At 44.6% G+C, this 23,623-nt stretch overlaps 1 protein-coding gene across 6 annotated transcripts in view; it reads right to left on the minus strand.

Annotated features, from left to right (window-relative positions):
- The window catches only part of CACNA1C (calcium voltage-gated channel subunit alpha1 C), a 628,086-nt gene that overhangs the window by 482,730 nt on the left and 121,733 nt on the right, over window positions 1-23,623 (minus strand). For all 6 annotated transcript variants that reach the window (XM_077468880.1, XM_077468877.1, XM_077468876.1 and 3 more), the window contains exons 2-3: window positions 14,182-14,497; window positions 11,390-11,495 (exon numbers count right to left, since the gene is read on the minus strand). In XM_077468880.1, coding sequence (XP_077325006.1) covers window positions 11,390-11,495; window positions 14,182-14,497 — 422 coding nt within the window. The remainder of the gene's footprint in view (window positions 1-11,389; window positions 11,496-14,181; window positions 14,498-23,623) is intronic.

Here is a 23,623-nt window from a genome sequence, read left to right on the forward strand (position 1 = left end):
AGGCTTACATGTAGGTACTGTGAATATCTCCTAAACTTGCACTGTTTAGGAGATATTCACACTGCTTGCAGCCGGTGCATGTGCTCTGAGGGTCTGGCATACCATGCCAGACCTTCAGAGTAGATGCTGCAAACGCCAGCTCCCTTGCGAATGTGCGGGAGTGACATCATCGCACCCTGGCCACTCATGCAGCCAGAGGCCACGAACTCAGAAGGAAGACTGGGTGAAGATGGAAGCCCTGTCAGCGGTGGCAGAGCACTTCTAAAAGACTTAGTTTTAAGGTCTCTTAAGTAAGTCTCTCATAATGCGCTAGAATGCAATGCATACTAGCACATTATTACATTGCTGTGCATGGGACATTTTTGTGTTTTTTTTTTTTTAACTGCAGTTTATAACCCCTTGGTTATCCTCCACCTCAACTTTTGCAACTCCATTCTCCCTTCTTCTATTGCAACTGGCAAATGGAGATGGTCAAAGATTGTGAATGTGATATAGGATTTCTGGAGGCTGGAGAGATTCTTCTCAACGCAGTCATAAATTGAGACCAGATTACATGAAACTGCGAGAGATCGCTACCATTACAGTCTCTTTGCAAATCAATACTATCACATGTGCTCTCCTACAATCCCCTTCAAAATTACTTGTTTTGCATTTGATATTTCTGTTAGAAAAATCAATTTTAAAAGATCAGAGGAAAAAAAAAACATAAAATAATCATAGGGATGTACAGCACAGAAAAATGATACAGTGTGAAAGAAATAAAGCAAACAATTTAATTACTAGAAGCAAGTTTACATATTTTCCTTTACTAGTCTCATATTAGTAAGCAGTAAAGCACAGATTGCACTTTGCAGGGACCTCCAGGGCCACACAAAAAGTTAAAGAACTGCCACAGGTTAGGTATCAGGGTGATAAAGCAGTTTTCTTTTTTTTTAACCAATGCCCCGAAGTTGCTCTTCCTGTTAGTTTCCAGTTATGCCGGGTACACATGATCGAATTATCTGGCGGACTTGGTCCGGCGGACCAGAGTCCGCCAGACAATCCGCCCGTGTGTGGGACTTAGAAAGAAGTCTTGACTAGAAATTGAGTCAAATCCGCCCGTCTGTGTGCTAGTCCACCGGACTTTTGAAATGAACGGACTTGCCCACACACGGAGTAAAGTCCGTTTTGAATTTTGAACGTGGCTCCAGGTAGACGGAACTAGCGAAGGAAGTCAATGTAGCCTCACTAGCCGAAGGTCACCTGGTATGGATTTAAAGGCGAACCCCTACGCTGAAAGAAACGGCATGGGGGTCCCCACAAAGTCCATAGCAGACCCTTATCTGAGCACACAGCCCGGCCAGTCAGGAAAGGCGGTGGAGACGAGCGAGCGCCCCTCCCCTCCTGAGCCATACCAGGCCGCGTGCCCTCAACATGGGGGGGGGTGCTTTGGGGAAGGGTCCCCATGTTGATGAGGACAAGGGCCTCTTCCCAACAACCCTGGTCGTTGGTTGTTGGGGTCTGTGGGCGGGGGGCTTATCAGAATCCGGGAGCCCCCTTTAATAAGGGGGCCCCCAGATTCCGACCCCCTACCCTATGTGAATGAGTATGGGGTACGGTGTACATAAAAAAAAACACTATTATTATTAGACAGCTCCGGGGGTCTTCTTCCGTCTTCGGGGGTCCTCTCGCTGGACTCCACTATCTTCTGGTCTTTTGCTAGCTCTTTTACTAGCAGAGGAGCCCAGCTTTCTCCTTCGTCGCCGCCGCCGTCCGGGGGTCTTCTTCTGACTTCGAGGGTCTTGTCCAGCTCTTTGGTTCTTCTTGCCGGGCCTCCAGTTTCTTCTTCCAGCTCTTTTACTAGCGTTGGCCCGGTCTTGTCGCTGTCGCCGCCGCCTTTTGCTTCTTCTTCTTCTGTATGTATGTCCCTCAATCAACAAATGCTATTTTTTTTTAACAGACATTAAAGTGGTTTTAGAGGCTGAATTCTTTTTACCTTAATGCATTCTCTGCAGCTCCCCCCCCCCTTATACATACCTGAGCTTGGTCTTGATCCAGTGCTGTACACAAGAGCTCTCTTGGCTATCTCCCTCCTTATAGGCTCAATGAAATGTAATGGTATTGATAGATATTCAGCCATCGTTTTTTTATTTGATTTTAATGTGACAACAATAAAATCTAACTTTTTATTAGATGGTTGTATTTTGAGTGGAAGCCTTAAAGAGGTTGTAAACTCTGTTACACCACTTTTACCTACAGGTAAGCCTATAATAAGACTTACCTTTAGGTACAGCGAATATCACCTAAACTTGCACAGTTCAGGAGATATTCAGTATATGCGCTGCTGCCAACTTTATCGGCACATGTGCACTGAAGTAACGGGCCGCTGGTGCCGTTTCTTCAGTAGCCGCGCCGTGACCGGTGGCTCCCACGCGCATGTGCAGATGGGGCATTTTGGACAGTGCGAGGAAACCTGACAAGTAAGAGCATAGGCATAGTTACAGCCCTGGCCATTGGCAGAGGAAAGTGCCTCGTGCATGCTGGGTCACTGTATGTATGTAAGTATGTGCCAAGGTCACATGTGCTCGGGGTCTTTGGCTGGAGAGCGGGGTCCCGGAGGGAGGGGGTAGCTGCCCCTGCTCTGCGCAGGCTGGCATGCAGCCTCAGGTGGTTGATCTGAGTAAAGCTGCCACCCAGAGCTGACTGGTAGGGAGAGCTTCAAGGCAGTTTGAATTGCACTAGTAATGCAACCAATACTGTTGCAGTAAATGTCTATATAGATATCAGATCAGTAGATACATTGCTGCACATTGTATAGGTATTTTGCCACAAAATAAAACGGAGTTACATAAAATGAAACAGCCAAGTGCCTAATAGACTGCAAACAGTTCCATTGCATTTTTTTGTGAAAAAAAAAAAAACAGTTCCATTGCTCAGTACTATTTTTAAAATGATAGGGCACAAACAAACCACAAAACAAGAAAATTCGAAAACTACAAGAGCATGCCGAAAATTCCACCAATTACAATTAGTGCACATCAGCCAAGAAACACAGTCACAAATGTTCAGACACATTCCCAAATCCAACCAAACATCCGCTTAACCAGTCGTTAAAAAAGAAAATAACAAACAAGAATGAGGTAGAGGAACCAAATTTTTTTTCGTTTATTCAGTAAAAGAGAAAAATTAAGAATAAATATGAAAAGTGCGCTACTCATAGCAGCCAATAGGAATATAGCATCAATGAAAGGTGATTTGTCATTGGTTGCTATAGGTAGCCACTCATTCCTCTCTGCCCCAACTTCCTTCTTCTCCAATATGACACGGAGAGAAGAACCATTGCTACCGGAAGAAATGCAGTGGACTCTATACCTGACCATACATGGCACAATCTAGTTGTACAATCAGAATTACATCAAAAATTCTTACCCTTTTTACCTCTCACCCTGAAACCCTTAAAATTATTTTCACATCATGACGATCAACTGCTAAAACCTATTCATATGGGGGTCAGTGGGACAATGCCCCTTTACATTGCTAGTTAGAATGCCACCCTCAAAGATAGCTAAAAAGATCAATGGTGTCATGCTGTTGCCAAATGGTATAAGCCCTGGATTTAGGCAGGTCCTATCAAATGGGAGGTCAGTGAACCACAGCAAAAGGTACCCCTAGCAACCTCTGAAGGAAGCCCAGGTTTTCGTGGAACCCTGGTTCAGAATAGCTGACCTATATCATAGTGTACACCTCCCAAAGAACTACAAGCAAAACTTTTTTTCTCATTTTGGATGGAGTAAAAACGGGTTATAACCTCTGTATGATTTTTGCCATCTGTGTCCCATTGTTGAGATTTCTCTTCACTTTCTTGCTCATAGCCAGAACAGGAAGTGAGAGGAAATCTCCACAAATTAAGGATTCCCTTGGGGCCCCCTGGGTCACCAGAACTAGTGTCCACATTGGGAGATTTTCCCCTTTATTACTTCTCTGGGGTCCAACCCTAAATTTGGGATTTTCTTTTACTTTCACTTTCAATGATAATGGTAAACAGGACAATTTAAGAGGGTGAATCTCCCTAATGGGGGCACAGACAGCATTAGACCCCTTTCACACATGCGGACGATATGTCCGTATTTCATCCATCCGTTTGCGGATGAAATACGGGCATACATTCATCCCTATGGGATAGCGGGTGTCTGCGGATGAACATCCGCAGACACCCAATATCGTCCGCCTCCGCTACTGTCCGATTCTGCAGACGGAGAAAAATCCTATTATTCTATCCGTCTGCAGAGCGGATCGGATGAACACGGACAGACAGCCCGTGCTCATCCGATCCCCATAGAGGAGAGCGAAGAGCTGACAGGGCGGTCCCTGCACAGGGTGGTCCCTGAGCGAGCGGATCATCACGGGGCGGATCATTACTGATCCGTCCTGTGTGAAAGGGGCCTTAAAAACTTAACAGGGGTTCTTATCACTCTCCATTCTATCCAAAACAAAACAAAACGTTTTGCCTTTAGTTATACTTTAATAAACACAGGATAAGCAGTAACTGGAAAGGCTGAAGCTTTTGTGAGATCAGGGCCAAGTCGGAGGGTAGGCAGGAAAAGCGACCACCTTGGGCTTTTCTCTAGGAGGGACATGATAAAAAGGGCAAGACCTGCAACCTATGCTGAAGTAATTCGCAGCTCATGGGGGTAAGGGGGGTGCCGCTAAAAGATTTTGTCCCAACACTGCATTAGATATATGCAGATTGTAAAGTTGGCTGTCGCTTTATTCCATTTGTTTTTCTTATATTTTAATTAAAAAACATTTCATTTCTGTGCTGTTCAACCTAAGCTGAGTGCATTTCATTATTGCATTGTAACACATGAGGTCAGGTTAAAGCAGTTGTAAAGGCACACATTTTATACAGTATCTATCCACTCTGTGCAAAGGCACAGAGAGGTCCCTTCCTCTTCTGGTGTCCCCTGCTGGTGCTCTCCTCTTCTTTGAGTACCCCCATTGCAAGCTGTGTGCTATGGAGGCATTAGTGCGGGCATGCTCCCATGCTGGGCTGTGTGCATCTATAAACATACACAGCATGGCTCGGCTCTGCCCCCTGCTCAATCCTCACACCTTCTATAGCTCCCACTGCTGCCTTTGTGTCCTGTGAGCAGAGTGAGAGAGAGCAGCACTATATATATATATATATATATATATATATATATATATATTCACATTAGAGCTGCCACGACGAGTCGACGTGCGTGCAGGGCGTCGATGTGTCACACTGCTCCGTGTCTTCCGCTCTCCTCCGCGCTGCCGTCCCCCTCTCTTCTCCCCCTCCATGCATCTGGCCCCCTGCCGTGCCGCCATCCCCCTCTCTTCTCCCCCTCCATGCATCTGTCCCCCTCCGTGCCGCCGTCCCCCTCTCTTCTCCCCCTTCGTGCATCTGTCCCCCTCTCTCTTCTCTGTGTCCCCCTCCGTGCATCTGTCCCCCTCTCTCTTCTCTGTGTCCCCCTCCGTGCATCTGTCCCCCTCTCTCTTCTCTGTGTCATCCTCCGTGCATCTGTCCCCCTCTCTCTTCTCTGTGTCCCCCTCCGTGCTGCCGCCCCCCCTCGGTATCTCAGGATGGAGAGCGGAGGTAGAAGCCGTTAAACCCGGCTCCTTCATTTTCAGAATGGACAGAGTCAGTGACCACTGACTCTGTCCATTCACATAACTGAAACGTTGTAACTAGGGATGCACCGAATGGGTTTTTTGGTGCCGAAACCGATACCGAAAATGAAAAATACACTAGGCCGAAAACCGAAACCGATACCGAAACAGCACCGATACAGAAAATGACTGTTTTTTAAAAATATTTTTATACAGGAGGTGGTCAGAGACTGGGGACATGGTACAGGAGGTGGTCAGAGACTGGGGACATGGTACAGGAGGTGGTCAGAGACTGGGGACATGGTACAGGAGGTGGTCAGAGACTGGGGACATGTACAGGAGGTGGTCAGAGACTGGGGACATGGTACAGGAGGTGGTCAGAGACTGGAGACATGGTACAGGAGGTGGTCAGAGACTGGCGACATGGTAAAGGAGGTGGTCAGAGACTGGCGACATGGTAGAGGAGGTGGTCAGAGACTGGCGGCATGGTTCAGGAGGTGGTCAGAGACTGCATGCATGATTCAGGAGGTGGTCAGAGAATAGGGACATGGTACAGGAGGTGGTCAGAGACTGCTGGCATGGATCAGGAGGTGGTCAGAGACTGGCGACATGGTACAGGAGATTGTCAGAGACTGCATGCATGGTACAGGAGATGGTCAGACTGGGGACACGGTACAGGAGATGGTCAGAGACTGGGGACATGGTACAGGAGATGGTCAGAGACTGGGGACATGGTACAGGAGATGGTCAGAGACTGGGGACATGGTACAGGAGATGGTCAGACTGGGGACATGATACAGAAGATGGTCAGACTGGGGACATGGTACAGAAGATGGTCAGAGAACGTGGTACAGGAGGCATCCCCCATTGCAGGCCAGTGTCCCCCATTGCAGCCAGTGTGCCTGTGCCCCATTGCAGCCAGTGTGCCATTTTGCAGCCAGTGTGTCCCATTTTGCAGCCTGTGTGTCCCATTTTGCAGCCTGTGTGTCCCATTGCAGCCTGTGTGTCCCATTGCAGCCTGTGTGCCATTTTGCAGCCAGTGTGCCATTTTGCAGCCAGTGTGTCCCATTTTGCAGCCAGTGTGTCCCATTTTGCAGCCTGTGTGTCCCATTGCAGCCTGTGTGCCATTTTGCAGCCAGCCTGTGCAGGGAAGAGAGCCACCTCTGTCGCCTGTTTGATCACAGCGCCGGGAACATCACAGCTTTCATTTCAATAGCTGTGTGTTCCCGGCCGTGCGCCGTCACACACAGCCCCTCCCCCTTGTCCGGGCACTTTGATAGACAGATCATCCGTCCAATCCTGTGGATGATCTGTCTATCTAAGTGCCCGGACAAGGGGGAGGGGCTGTGTGTGACGGCGCACGGCCGGGAACACACAGCTATTGAAATGAAAGCTGTGATGTTCCCGGCGCTGTGATCAAACAGGCGGCGGAGGCGGCTCTCCTGCGCTATGCACCCCCCATGATGGGCGTCACCAGGGGCGGGGGCGGGGCCACGCCCCATTTCGGCTCCATTATCGGCCGTTTTTCTCTTTCGGCAAATTGCCGAAAAGGGCATTTTCGGCCGATATGTTTCGGCGGCCGAAATTTCGGTGCATCACTAATTGTAACCTCCTGTGAGTACGTCTTCATTATCAGTGCAGCAGAGGCTGCAGAGAAAGGGACTGGGGAATCTCTGTCCCCAGTCCCTTTCCCTGTCTCAAATGGGAGATGTCAGAGGTCTCTTAAGACCCCTGATATCTCACCATAGCCCCCCCAACAGGGCTGATAAAAATTGCAATAAATAACAAAAATAAAAAATAAAATTGTAAAAAATAATAAAAAAATAAAACAAAAAACACACTGACACTGTCCCCACACACCCTCCCCCTTAAAAAATAAAGCATTGTAAAAAATAAATTATAAACATTCATGAACTTCTGAACAGAAAATAAAAAGCTAAGATAAAAGAAATATATATATATATATATATATATATATATATATATTCTTTTATCTTAACTTTGCAAAAAATAAGTACATAAAAAAAGGTAAGATAAAAGAATATAAGTACATACTTATATAAAATATATATGTATGTACTGGTTATATTCTTTTATCTTACCTTTTTTTTTTATGTACTTATTTTTTGTAACGTTATCCAAAGGATTAATTAGCTAATCAAAAAAAAAAAAAACACTAGATTAATTATAAAAAATATAAAAATAATCGTCTAGTCGATGACTAATCGAAAAAATAATCGATAGATTAGTCGACAGACAAACTAATCGTTAGTTGAAGCTCTAATACACATACACCTACACACACACAGTATCTCACAAAAGTGAGTATACCCCTCACATTTTTGTAAATAGTAGTGAGTGTACAGCTTGTATAAGTGTACATTTTCTGTCCTCTCAAAATAACTCAACACACAGCCATTAATGTCTAAACCGCTGGCAACAAAAGTGAGTACACCCCTAAGTGAAAATGTCCAAATTGGGCCCAAAGTGTCAATATTTTGTGTGGCCACCATTATTTTCCAGCACTGCCTTAACCCTCTTGGGCATAGAGTTCACCAGAGCTTCACCGGTTGCCACTGGAGTCCTCTTCCACTCCTCCATGACGACATCACGGAGCTGGTGGATGTTAGAGACCTTGCGCTCCTCCACCTTCTGTTTGAGGATGCCCCACAGATGCTCAATAGGATTTAGGTGTGGAGACATGCTTGGCCAGTCCACCACCTTTACCCTCAGCTTCTTTAGCAAGGCAGTGGTTATCTTCGAGGTGTGTTTGGGGTCGTTATCATGTTGGAATATTGCCCTGCGGCCCAGTCTCTGAAGGGAGGGGATCATGCACTGCTTCAGTATGTCACAGTACATGTTGGCATTCATGGTTCCCTCAATGAACTGTAGCTCCCCAGTGCTGGCAACACTTATGCAGCCCCAGACCATGACACTCCCACCACCACCTGGTTGCCCCAACACAAGCTTGACACCATCTGAACCAAATAAGTTTACCTTGATCTCATCAGACCACAGGACATGGTATGCTATATGCTATGTGGTCACCCTCTGCTGGATAGTACTGGGCACAACACATTATTCTGAAGAGTTGGCCAGAGCAGGCGACAAAGAGCAATTAGGGGTATATCTCATTATCACAATAACAGATAAAACCCAGAAGCAGCAGCCATGACAGTTCAGCATTTTTATCCTCTCACAGGACAGTCACGTGACCACACAATGCCAGGCTTCTAATAAAAGGGATTATGGGAAATACAATGGTGACAACAATGATTGCTCAGCTGTAGTAAAATGTGGGTAATAAGGCTTTATATATACATACAATATGTACTCTATATATATTCTCCCTCTAGTTGCTGTCTCTGTATCAGACAGTACAGTGAGCATTCCAGCTGAATAACTGCTTCTCACATACTTACACTGAGTGGGAGGAACAGTAAAGGACAATTACTGTGCAGCATTACTCAGGAGAAATATGATTCTTCATATATAGTGAGATAGGACTGTCCTCATGTATATACAGTATCTCACAAAAGTGAGTGCACCCTTCCCATTTTTGTAAATATTTGAATTATATCTTTTCATGTGATAACACTAAAGAAATTAAACTTTGCTACAATGTAAAGTAGTGAGTGTACAGCTTGTATAACAATGTACATTTGCTGTCCCCTCAAAATAACTCAACACACAGCCAATTAATGTATAAACCGTTGGCAACTAACGTGAGTACACCCCTAAATTAAAATGTCCAAATTGGTCCTAATTAGCCATAACCCCCCCCCCCCCCCCCCGGTGTCATGCGATTCATTAGTGTTACAGGGTCTCAGGTGTGAATGGGGAGCAGATGTGTTCAATTTGTGTTATGGGTCTCACTTTCTCATACTGGTCACTGGAAGTTCAATATGGCACCTCATAGCAAAGAACTCCCTGAGGATCTGAAAAAAAGAATTGTTGCTTAACATAAAGATGGCCTAGGCTATAAGAAGATTGCCAAGACCCTGAAACTAGGCTGCAGCACGGTGGCCAAGACCATACAGCGGTTTAACAGGACAGGTTCCACTCATAACAGGACTCGCCATGGTTGACCAAAGAAGTTGAGTGCATGTGCTCAGCGTCATATTCAGAGGATGTCTTTGGGAAATGGACATATGAGTGCTGCCAGCATTGCTGCAGAGGTTGAGGGGGTGAGGGGGTCGGCTTGTCAGTGCTCAGACCATACGCCACACACAACATCAAAGTGCTCTGCATGACTGTCGTCCCAGAAGGAAGCATCTTCTAAAGATAATGCACAAGAAAGACTGCAAAGAGTTTGCTGAAGACAAGCAGACTAAGGACATGGATTACTGGAACCATGTCCTGTGGTCTGATGAGACCAAGGTAAACTTATTTGGTTCAGATGTTGTCAAATGTGTGTGGCGTCAACCAGGTGAGGAGTACAAAGACAAGTGAGTCTTGCCTACAGTCAAGCATGGTGGTGGGAGTGTAATGGTCTGGGGCTGCATGAGTGCTGCCAGCACTGGGGACCTACAGTTCATTGAGGGACCCATGAATGCCAACATGTACTGTGACATACTGAAGCAGAGCATGATCCCCTCCTTTTGGAGACTGGGCCACAGAGCAGTATGATGACATGATAACGACCACAAACACACCCACACTGCCTTGCTAAAGAAGCTGACGGTAAAGGTGATAGTCTGGCCAGCCATGTCTCCAGACCTAAACCCTATTGAGCATCCTCAAATGGATGGTGGAGGAGCGCAAGGTCTCTAACATCTATCAGCTCTGTAATGTCGTCATGGAGGAGTGGAAGAGGACTCCAGTGGCAACCTGTGAAGCTCTGGTGAACTCCATGCCTAAGAGGGTTAAGGCAGTGCTGGAAAATAATGGTGGCCACACAAAATATTGACACTTTGGGCCCAGTTGGACATTTTCACTTAGGGGTGTACTCACTTTTGTTGGCAGCGGTTTAGACATTAAAGGCTGTGTGTTGAGTTATTTTGAGGGGACAGCAAAATTACACTGTTATACAAGCTGTACACTCAATTTACATTGTAGCAAAGTATAATTTCTTCAGTGTTGTCACATGAAAAGATATAATAATTTTTTTACAAAAATGTGAGGGGTATACTCACCTTTGTGAAATACTGTATATACACAAACACATACAAATATACATTATGCATGACCAAATATCAAATATAATACAAAAAACAAATACAAAAAAAATTACATGTTATAAAAACAAAGAAAAGGTCCTATTATAGGCAAAATGGTACAGAAGCCTCCTATCTCATCTGCAATTCTTCTTCTCAGATGTTTTGCTGAGATTGATGCTGCTTCTGTGGATCTTGTATATAAATATAGGGAGCTGAAGGTTTGCTACTTCTGTCACAAGCTTTTGAGACACAAATTTTGCTTGACTTTCAAATAACACTATGAAAACATGTAGGAAACTGTTCATTATCTGTACCAAAAAATACAGGACTAGCAAGGTCCATCCAAACTCTGATCAGCAAACACAACAAATAATCAATCCAAAGACTGAGCAGACCTAAGGTTGAAAACGCAATGATAAAAATTCAAACCAGGTTCTCAGTGAGAGAGACTTGTGTAATGTTCCGTAAATAGGGAAGGAATACAAATCCCAGAATGACGCTTAAGAGCTACAGGTTATTAAGACCATAGATGAACTATATTGTATATACAATATTAATGCTTTATACCGTAATGAGAATAAAATGGATCATGTTAATAAATAGCTCAGGAAACTTACCAAGTTGGAGTTTGTGGCGTTGGAGTCGTCCTCAGGGAAGGGGATATAGACAGCTAAGGCCACACAGTTGGCAAAAATTGTCAGCAATATAATGATTTCAAAGGGTCTGTGGAAGGGGTTAAGGCCATACACTGACACAATGTATAAAATATATCAGGTAAACATTTTAAATCAAAAGCAAGTTTGCCATAACTAGGTCAGCCATTAAAAAGTTGTTAAAGGAGAACTATGGCCAAAGCTCTTTTGATCATACTTCTTCTGTGGGTCACAGGAGTGCAGTGTTCAGACCAAACCAAAACTAATCCCTAGTGGTAGCAACTGTCAAATTTTGGACTTCTCATGACTTTCTGTACCAGTGTCAATGGTCACAGAACATATAGAGAGGGCAAATCTCCCCAGGAGGGCAGATAGACTGCAATACAATCCAGACAGGGGTTCTAACACATCTAGGATTACAGAAAATGGCTTTAGATAAATTTTTAAACCACAACAAAGAGCAGAATTATATCCCAGAGAAGAGTGGTGGTTAAAAAAACCTAGACACTGACTGTGAAGGATGGATGTCCAAGGTGGGAAATTTAAAATGGATGATCAAAGATTTTGAGCATCTTGCCTTTTATGACAATTCAGAGCTCTGGCTAGACCAAAATATCATGCTGATTGCTTCTAGTCACTTCTGCTGACAAAAACCAGAACATCTAATAACATTCACAGATACTATACATAGATGAACGTTTGTGGGAATTCATTTTCTGTATACAGGTAAATTCCTGGTCAATAAACAGACTTTCCAATGCAAAATGTGCAATTGGATCTTGTTGTCGGAAAATCCGATTGTGTGTGGGCTCCATCTGACTTTTTCCGTCGGCATTTCCAACACACAAAGTTTGAGAACTGGATCTAAAATTTTCCGACAACAAAATCCGATCATTTAAATTCCGATCGTGTGCAGACAATTCCGACGGACAAAGTGCCACGCATGCTCAGAATAAATTACGAGACAAAAGCTATTGGCTACAGCCCTCTTTATAGTCCCGTCTTACGCGGTTTACGTCACCGCGTTCTGAACTATCGGATTTTCTGACAACTTTGTGCAATCGTGTGTATGCAAGACAAGTTTGGGCAAAAATCAGTCGGAAAAAATCTGATGGATTTTGTCGTCGGAATGTCCGACCGTGTGTACATGCTCTAATCTTGAGCACGATCTTGTAGAGTAGACGATACCATGAAAACCAGTACCCTGCAGAATCCAACACTTTCCAAGGAGATCAAGCACATTTTGGAAAAAGAAAGATAGGAAAAAAATCTTGAAAATAGAACTCCAGACAAAAATAAGCTATTGATGCAATATTCACCTTCAATGCAGAGATTTCCACCGCACAGGACTTTTTTCTGCCACTATGTGTCCTCAGAATGATAACCAGCATCATTCAAGCCCCTCTGAGGTCATCCTAGAGTAGACCCACACCCTGCCTGTGGCTGGACAGTGAAAGGTGAAACCATACAGTGATGAAGTCATATCACTGTCACTCTGCGTTCTCCTTCTGTCAGCAAGTATCTTATCAGCACATAAACTGACTGGCTTCCTGTTTTGTTTCTTCTTGTCACACTCAGCCCTGCTGTACAGGCCTGCTGTACTGCAAGAGGCAGATACCAGATCAAATTCAGGTACTCATCTTCCTTGTGTTTAGAGAATACATTTTATGATGTATTAGGCCTGAATCACACACCTATGCAGGTAGCAGTTTGCATATTCCAGGTACATTTCGCTTTTTTAAATACATGTTTTTGATCCATTAAAGTCCATGGAACCAAAAAACAGAAAAAAGTTCCTGGCCCTTTCCATAAAATGTATACAGTAGATGTGATCGTAACCCATAGGAAACCATGTTAAATGGACTGTAGCGTGTTCCTGCAAAACTGAAAACGCACTAAAAAACGCATAGGTGTGAACCATGCCTTACTGGGGACACAGCTGCATTATTTTATGTCCTTTATATCTGTCTGGAATTCAGCTTTATTATTACTTCCCACAAAAACAATAAAAATGCAAACAAGTATTTAAATTTAATAAAAAATATATATATTAAAGTATATCCAAAGCCTTTGAAAGATCAATTTGAATGATTTCCTCTCACTTCCTGTTATGTCACTAGTATAGGAAGTGAAGGAAAATCATTCAAATTGGTCGCAGGCAGCAAAAAAACTAAATAAAACCCAGACAGGGGTTTAAAACAGTCCCTACTCTTTACATAAATCTACAAAAAGGTTTGCATAGAGATATACTTTAAAATTAAAGTACAACTAAAGGCATTTTTTTAACCCCTTTCATAACCCCTGCCAGTTTATTTTTTTGCCATCTATGTCCCATTGGAGAGATTATCCTTTACTTTCTGTCCTACAGGCAAAACAGGAAATGATAGAAAATCGCTTCAAATTGAGGGAGTCCCTGGTGTCCCCATCGGAAGATTTCCCTTTATTCCTGTTCTATCTGGTGACAACTCAGAATTTGGGATTTTCTTTCATTTCCACTTATAAAGGTAACCATAACAAATAGAGAAGGTGAATCTCCACAATGGGGGCATGGGCAGCAAAAAAAAAAAAAAAAACTGATAGCAGTTCTAATTCCTCTACACTCTAATCAAAAAGTTTAGCCTGTATTTCCAATTTAGGAGTGTAATGTTTTCCTCAGAAACGTTAGCATGATTGATGACTTTAATATACTGGTTTACTATATTCCTGGCAGCAAATAAATGAACAGGTTGACACATGAACGAACATACAAAGGATACTTCCATTCTACAATGCTGATGCAGGCTCTGCGGATGGGGTTTTTCAGGGTGAGGCAGAGTAGAGCCCGAGGGGGCCGTGTCGCTGTTGTGGCTCCCTGTTTTTTTTGCTTGCTGTACTGCTGCCTTTTCCTCTGCGTAGAACTGACCGTGGATATGGTGGCATTGGCAGCACTGCCCATTAACTTGGCCTGTCGGGCGGCATCGATGGCAGCTTGCCAGGAGAGGGCAGCACCTGGGGTGGGGATATGCTCCGTGGCAAGGCCAGGGGTGGAGTTCATGGTGCCCAATGCCGGAAGAGGGTTTGTGTAGTTAGAGCCTAGAAAGGGAACAGAAGATAAGAAGGTTACATTACGGATTATACCAAATTATTATTACTATATACTATTCATGTCTGTAGGAAATACCAGTATGTCCCTGTGACGTCCTTCCACTGGTTGCTCATCAGCTGGACAAGGTTGATTCCACAAAAATATATATCTGTCTTTTATTCCCCCCAAAAAGAACTTTCTTTACAAAGTCAGTCTTGATTCTTGGACAAGTAATATGATAAGGTTATGTGATGAGGTAAAGGATACCTTTTGAGTTCTACATTCTTTTGTTATATCTTGCCTATAGTGTACCTATAGACCAGGGGTCTCCAAACTTTCCAAACAAAGGACCAATTTACTGTTGCCTGGGAGTAAGACCCCTTTCACACTGGGGTGGTTTTTAGGCATTTTAGTGCTAGAAATAGCCTCTGCAAAGTGCCTAATAACCGCTTCCCATTCATTGCAGTCTTTTCACACTGGGGCGGTGCACTTGCGGGTAGTCACAAAAAGCCCTGCAAGTAGCATCTTTGGGGCAGGTTGGGAGCACTGTATTTAGCGCTGCCAAAATGCTCTGCCCATTGTAATGAACGGGCAGCTATTCCAAAGCACCTGTAAAGCGTTAAAAGTGCAGCAAAACTGGAGTTTTTACCCTTTTTGGGGGTAAAAACCGCCCTGCTAGTGGCCAAAAAGCGGTGAAAAAACAGCACTGAAGCGCTGCAAAAACGAGCAACGCCTTAGCGCTAATGGCCGGCTCTGCCAGTGTGAAAGTAGCCTAAACAATTCCCCATCTTTGGTATCAGTGGAAGCAATATTTCCCCATTTTTGGTGTCAGCGGGAGCAATAGTGTCCCATTGTTGGTGTCAGTGGGAGGAATTGTGCCCCATTGTTGGCGTCAGTGGGAGCAATAGTGCCCCATTGGTGGTTTCAGTGGCAGGAATTATGCCTCAAAGGGTCATATCCGCCACCTCGGGCCATAGAGACCACTGCTATAGACAAAACTTTTATTCGTAGGATCTTATTTATTGATGTAAAAAATAAACTCTGTTTATCTTTATAGATTACAATATAAAAAAATTTTTTTTTGTTTATTGATATAAGGAAACCGGACAGGGGTTCTAACACTTTCTCCATCCAAAACTTTAAAAAGTTGAGCTCCAGCCTTCCCTTTAGTCTTGCACAGTTGTACAGGCTCCTCTCCTCTACTGAAATAGCTTACTCTGATTTCACTGAACACTGTGAGCTTCTCTCCATGTGCATTAATAGCTGAAGCACATAAGATATTGCCAACCTTATTTCCTGGCTGAATGGTACAGAATTTTCTAGCACTTTCCTCCCCAGCCCCAGAGTTTCCTTGGCCCATTCATTCATTGGATTTAATTTCCTTCAATCATAGAGGTTGTGCAAAACATGTGGATGTTACTTTGTGCAGTCTGTATGGAAATGAAGCCTATGCAGAATGGTCCACTCCTCCAGACTGACCCCAACCTATAACGGAACTTTGATATTTACATAACTCCTCCTGAGAACAAGCCCACTGCTTGAATGAGGGCTGGGGGCTCTTGAGCGAAGTACTGAGGAAGGGTGCAGTGATGGTTTCCTGAAGCTATGTACAGCACCCTGCTGGTCCCTCCCACCAGTTATGATCTGTCTGCATTGCATAGAGAAGCAAAGAGGCCAAGTTAGGACATCACTGGGTCCAAAATAGGTTATGAAATGAAAATAAAAAGGTCATATTTAAAAATGTTATTGACACATTGATAAAGGGAACACGGAGTAACCAGGGTAGAGAAAATATAGAGATTAAACTTACAGCTTTAAGATGTATCTAAAGTCAAAGTTTAGTTTTGGATGGAGTGTGGAAAAGTTAGAACCTCAGTTAGATTTTATTGCTGTCTGTGTCACCCCCGTTGATGGCGAGACAGCGGTATGTGAGATAGCTATAAAGAGATTGACTGGGCAATCTAATAGCTAAAATTTAGACTATGTAGTGATAGGGCAAGGATAGGGAGGATCTCATTGGTTGCCTTGGGCAGGATAGACTGTCAAAGACAACTCTTGAGGTCAGCTGGTGTTCAGGGGCTGAGTGTGTCGGGCATTGTTTTCTGCTGTTGTTCTGTAACCGAGCTGATGAAACGCACGCTCTAATTATGGAGGCGATAGTAAAAACATGTTTACAAGACTATAATGATAGTAACTGACAGCACATCAAGCACAAGTTTAATACGAGGACAGACAAGTACCCCTGGGATACTGTCATTTTAACACGACGTTCCAATAGCTGCCAGGTTTTTCCAATCCAAATTTCTTTTTTACATTTTTACAAACAGTCCCAAAAAAATAACTGACAGCTCAGAATTCTCACGGATGCATCACCATGACAACACTGAGCCGGCCGTGATGACAGTACAGGGTGGTTTATAGCAGTGTACCTACTAGTGATATTTAAGTGATACAATTATGAAATTATACATAGTGGGGGACAGGAGCAATGATAGGCATGTTGGTCTCTATTTATGGATCTGTGCGATATGAAGGGATGGGGGCACACACTAGCTGGGAGGCTAGAAGGATTTAAAACTGAAAGCAAAACTTTTTTTTTTTCATTTAGGACAGAGTAAGAGAGGGTTATAACCACTGTCAGATCTTTCTTTTTATGCCAACTCTGTCCCATTGCAGAGATTTCCCTTTCCTTCCTGTTCTATAACCACAACAGGAAGTGAGAGGAAATCACAAGCACTAGTATCCTCATTGAAGGATTTTCCCTATTTTTCTGTTCTGGTGACCATTAAAAATGTGCGATTTACTTTCACTTTATGTGACTAGGACAAGTACACAGGGTGAATCTATCTAAACAGAGACAGCAATAAAACATGTGTTTAATCCCTTTCCACATCTAAAACTAAGAAAGTTTTGCCTTCAGTTATACTTTAAATAACGTCAGCATTACTAAAGTGCGTAATTTCGTGGAGTAGAACAGGCAAACACAAAAACTCTTGTTTATCAGGTAGATTATGGGTATTTCAAATCATTCAGGAATGCCACAGTAGTAATATATATATATATATATATATATATATATATATATATATATATTATATATATTAGGGCTTCACAAATTTGCTCAGACTCTAGGAGCCAGCTAAAAAAGTTAGGAGCCAGTTTTTTTTAAAAACAAAGCTTTGTTTCAACAAAAAAGGTCAGCTTCTGTCGGACTTGTCATACACACGGGCCCGAATGTCGTCTATTTTTTATTGAACTGGCTGATGTCATCTGGCATTCGGCCCATGTGTACAAGGCTTGACAGTGTGATGGGCAGCAGCTCACTAGGAAAGAACAGTGCATCAAGGAAGGGGCAATAGGAGATCCAGTGATGCAGTGACTCCTGCCACCTTAGGCCCCTTTCACACGGGCACCTCCACTTACCGGAATCCACTCCACTGACCCCTGATGAACAGGCAGATAACAGGTCTGTGTCCACTCCGCTCTCATCTATGGGACAATCGGATGGTAATGGACCATCTGTCTGTTTACAACCAATCTGATCTGCCGGACAGATGAAATATAGGACCCCCATCAATCTATTTTTGGTGGACTGGATCGGATTGGATGGTGGTGGGTATCAGAGAAGACTCTAGGGGTCCGATCAGGCCCGCCTGAGAAAAACTGACAGGCGGACCTGATCAGACAGCCCGTGTGAAATGGGCCTTCGGCTGAGTGGCTGTGGCATAACAGGAGGAGGGCAAAACTGAATACAATGAAAAAGAATAAAAATACATTTTAATGAAAAAATAAAAAACAGTTTCCATCTTTGTGGGAAAGGGGGGGTGTAAATGGAACTAAAGCTGTTCCAATTAGCTGCTCCACACTCCGCCCACTCACCGTTAGGGAAAGGGCAGCAGATCAAGCCCAACACCTTCAACCTCTTCCCAGCTGTCAAATTGGGAAGGAGATTTCGGAGGTGGGCAGGCAGTAAGAGCAAGCAGGAGAAGCCCTCAGCTCTGTCAGTGACTGCTTGTTGCAGCCCCGGCCACCAGAAGAGGGCGTCAGTTCCCCCACCAATGTAAATATTGTAAGGGAATGCCCCCAGTCAACACAGCGAGCGCTGCATCTCACTCCAGCAGGCCGCAAAGACGCGGCCTCAATTACTGGTCGGCGCATCATCTCAGTCCGTGCTGGGGTTTGTCGAGCCCTGATATATATATATATATATATATATATATGTATATATATATTGTACATCTATATATAGATTGGGGTGTCCCCTTTAGGAGATGGAGACACCTGGAAAAATAGAGAAGACAACTCTCCCCAGGGGTGACACAGACAGCAATAAAAACCTGACAGAGATTCTAAACCCCTTTCACACACCGTCCAAAACTAAACTTTGACTTTATATACACCCTAAAGCAGAACTCCAGCTTATCATTCTTTTGTTCTCATGCAGTGGGGCTGCGCCCACAATGCATGGGTTAACTGCTGGTTTTTGTCTAGGGGATCAGAGAACAGGGATATACTTACCTAATCCTCTGAACCCTGCAGCTACTGAAATCCTCTGCTCCTGGCGGTCTTGTGCAGGGGACTGTTCTTGACGTCACTTCTCTGGACATGAATCAAGGGGGAAACACCGTTTACCGCTGGGACAGAGGATCGGGTGAGTATAAGGCTTTCTGACCGCCCCTTGACAAAACGAGCAGTTAACCCATGGGGACAAACCTTATTTTAGACCCATTGATGTCATCACTGGATCTCTGTACTTCTATACGCAATACATAGTACGTAGCTTCCTAAAAACATTACAGCACCCTGCCTCAGTTCTTCTCTCAAGAGCCCTCTTGGAAGGAGTTGTGCAAATATCAAAATGCCTTGATGGGTGGATGTCAGTCTGGAGGTCTGGGGGCATTTCTAGACAGGCTACATTTGCAAAGGTAACGCCCACTGTGATGCTGAGCCTCCATGATTGAAGGAACTGACATTTAATTAATGAAAGCAGAAAGATTTTCTTTTACAATGTCATTGACACATTGATAAAGTGAGTAAGGGACAGTCAGGCTGGGAAGGAACAAGCTAGAATATGTTGGACGTTCTCCAGCCAGGAAACTACATGGGCTCTGTCTGATTTTCTGCAGCTTCTAATGCACATTATGAGAAGCATCAAAGTATGACATTTCGGTACAGGAGAGGAGCCTTTGCAACTGTGCAAGACTGAAGGGGGGAATTTCAGATTACAATTGTGATCTGACTGGGTCTACTCTCGTGTTTCTTTTTTTTTTAACACAGCAGAGACCTGCAGGGTGTCTTCTGAGATCCCAGTATTTTGTGCGTCTCCCTCATCGCAGGCCTGCTTTCTGTCTTTCCACCACTGTCAGGTGGACAGGCAATGCATCGCTGAACCACTAAGCAGGACATTAGCCTGCCGCCACTCTGTCACTGCGTCCCGTTTGATCCCGCTCCAGCACGCAGCTCGCTGTCACTCCTAAGAAGGTAAAAGTGAGGCTGCTTTGTATTCTGAGCGGACGCACATCAGCAGGCATTGGGCAGGCTTCCTTCGTGTTTTTCTCCTTTAGTACTGTGGCTAAAAATAACCCCCATATTGAGGATACTGACAGGAATGCAAAACGTGTAAGCATTGGAAAAAGCGCAATTATTTATTCCTGTGCGCTGAGACGCAGTCCAGGGCTTGTCGTCAGGCCTTGTACTGCTGGAGAAGAGTGATAGAATCAGAGGTGATAAAGAACCACAAGGCCACGGTGGGGCAGCCAGCTGCTGCAAGAAATCTGCAGTAGGAGACATATGTAGGATGGTGCTTGTATTTCTGAAAATACTATCTGTCTGGCTGTCGCTATCTGCAATATCTCGCTAACCCAGGACAAGCATAGAGCAGCAATTCAATCTCGTCTCAATCCGTGACTTGCAAAGAAATGGCACCAAAGTTTCAACATGATATCCAGAAAACAAGCAATTTTAAAAGGCAATGGCACCCTCAATATTCCTCTAATGACAAGTTTACATTAAAAGGAAATTTAAGGAAAAAGCTAAATACTTATTTGCATTTCGGTCCATCCAGTCCTGAGATTTACACAGCACTGATACACAACACAGTACTTGTCTGGCTGAACAGGAGACCTGATTTTTCTATGCGGAAGTTCAATAAAGTGACTTAAAGGATCAAATTTAATTTTTAAAATATAACTAACATGTTACACTTATCTGCTCTGTGCAATGGTTTTGCAGAGAGCAGCCCCGTTCTTCCTCTTCTCAGTGCCCTTTCCTCTGCTGAGTGCCCACCATAGCAAGCCCCTTGCTATGGGTCACTTGTGTGGGCATGCTCCCAAGCCGCGCTCTGTGTGTCCATAGCTCCGCCCACCCCCCCCCATCACTGGCTGTGATTGACAGCAGCAGGAGCCAATGGCGGAAGGAGGGAGAGAGCGCAGACAGAGCCTCTGCTCTTGTGCACAATGATGGTTTAAGATTAGGCTTAGGCTCAGGTAAGTATAAGGGAGTTGGGGGAGGGGAGCTGCATGCAGAATTCTTTAAGTTTTTTTTTTTACCTTAATGAACAGAATGCATTAACGTTTTCCTTTTTTTTTTTTTTTTTTTTTTTTACATAACAAGCATGTTAAACCTACCTGCTCTGTTACAGTGGATTTGCACAGAGCAGCCCAACTCCTCCTCTTCTCGGGTCCCTCTTCTGTGCTCTTGCCCCCCCCCTCCTGTTGAGTGTCCCCCACAGCAAGCAGCTTGCTATGGGGGCACCGAGCCAAGTCACAACTTCCTGTGTCTATTCGGACACAAAGCCGGGACCCGGCCCCGCCCCCTCTCTCTCCCGACTGGCTAACTAACTTTGATTGACAGCAGTGATAGCCAATGGTGCCTCAGCCAATCAGGAGGGAGAGTCTCATGGCACGTACACACAACCGGACTTTGTGGCAGACTAGGCCCGACGGGATATCAGATCGTGATCGTGTGTGGGCTAATCCAATCGTTTTTCGTTATACGGACCTAGAAATAGAACATGTTTCAAATCTGTCCGATGGACTCAATTCCTATCGGGAAAACCATTTGTCTGTATGCTGGTCCGACGGACCAAATACAATGCAAGGGAAGCTATTGGCTATTGAACTTCCTTTTTTAATCCCGTCTTACGTTATCATGTTCAAAACGAACGGACTTTCGAACGGAATTAGTCTGTTCATGTGTGGTCAAGTCCGTTCGGACGTCAGTCGGAACTCCGCTGAAAACTCAGTCGGGAAGACCGTCGGACCTAGTCTGCCGGAAAGTCCAGTCATGTATACGCGGCATCAGGTGGTCTGAGACACTCGTGGACATGGCTGGACAGAGATGGGGCTCAGGTAAGGCTGAGAGGAGCTGCTGCATACAGAAAACCTTCTGAGTTTACAACCCTTTTAAGGTAAAAAGCCTCCTTTATAACCACTTTAACACTTAGGAAATATGTCACTTTCAAAGCCTGTGATTGTACTGGATGCCCTTGGTTTGATAGCCACCATCATTCATTCCACTTCCTCGTAGTCCAAGTCATGCTAGACCCAACCCAGCTTGTGACTGGGCAGTGAAAGGAAGAGCAGAATAGCAAAGGGCTAATTTCTCTGTCACTCTGCTCTCCTTCTATTAGCCTGTTACTTGTTAACACATGAGCACTGCTGCACAGCTAACTGGCTCCTTATGCTGCTTTGGCTTCTCCCAGTCATATCATTTTTTATTCAACAAAAAAGCTTACAATCAATATGGTCCTATCATAGCTGTTATATGTGTGTGCAAGGACAGAAAGACAACATAATGATTTTGCATTGTAGCAAGAAATTAACCACTTTAAGACCAGGCCTCTTTTTCAGACTCGGTGTTTACAAGTTAAAAACAGTTTTTTTGCTAGAAAATTACTCAGTACCCCAAAACATTATACATTTTTTTTCTAATACCCTAGAGCAGTGGTCCCCAACCTTTTTGGCACCGGGGACCAGCTGTGTGGGTGAAAATTATGCCAAGGACCGGTCACGATTTTTCACGGACAATGGCTGGTGTTAGTGATTCAATCATCACGGCAACATGCTTGATATGGTGTCGGGGTGATTGAAGCGCATTATTTCTATTATTACATTGCAGTAATAAATGAAATAGTTCAACTCGCCATACTGTAGAATCAGTGGGAGCCCTGTGTGTGTCACTTGCCACTGTCACCTGCTACTAGATGTGTATAGTCACTTGCCACACTGCTTGTCACCAGATGCGGAATGTCACTTGCCACATCACCTGCCACACTGCCTGCCACAAGATGTGGATTGCCACCTGCCACGTTGCCTCTCACCAGATGCGGAGTGAGTGGAGCGCCCCTTGTGGTATGTCAGGCAGACAGCTGAGGGGGTGAACTACAAGTCCCAACACCTGTACTCCCACACACAGCTCACCTGTCACTGATGATGTCACATCTGTGTTGCAGGGTGTCTCTCTCCTCATGCTGCAGCTGGTCTCATCTGACAGAGGGAGGGTCCAGGACTCCTTGGGCTGTCAGTCTCTGGCTCCACCCTTTTGGCATTCCTGATTAGCTGTCCGGGGGGGGGGGGGGCAGGCAATTTGCGCCGCTGGACAAGGAATATATACGTTTTCACACACCGAGGAGCAGCAGGAGAGCGGTGATGCGGGCAGGCAGTATGAGATGATGTAATCTCTCTGCTCCCCGCTGCACCTCCGAAACTGAGACAGAGCACTGGCTTTGAGGGCGGAAGAGCGGTGATGCAGAGGGGGGCGGAGAGATGATATCATCTCTGCTTGCCCGCCCGCTCGCTTCTTCCATCCACCCAGTGCTCTCATGCCGGTAGCCCAGCATGTCTCTTGTGGCCGCCTGCACCCGCGGCCCACCTGCAGAAGGGCCACGGCCACCTGCAGAAGGGCCGGGGACCAGGGGTTGATGACCCCTGCCCTAGAGAATAAAATGACGGTTGTTGCAATACTCTCTGTCACACCGTATTTGCGCAGAAGTCTTACAAGCGCACTTTTTTTTTTAAAATACACTTTTTTTTTATATTGTGAAACATAATGTTACGTAAATTGATACCCAACATGTCATGCTTCAAAATTGCGCCCACTCGTGGAATGGCAACAAACTTTCATCCTTAAAAATC

The sequence above is a fragment of the Lithobates pipiens genome, unplaced genomic scaffold (genome assembly GCF_037356315.1).
Source record: "Lithobates pipiens isolate NorthernLeopardFrog02 unplaced genomic scaffold, aLitPip1_a1.2 Scaffold_8, whole genome shotgun sequence".
Classification (NCBI taxonomy): domain Eukaryota; kingdom Metazoa; phylum Chordata; class Amphibia; order Anura; family Ranidae; genus Lithobates; species Lithobates pipiens.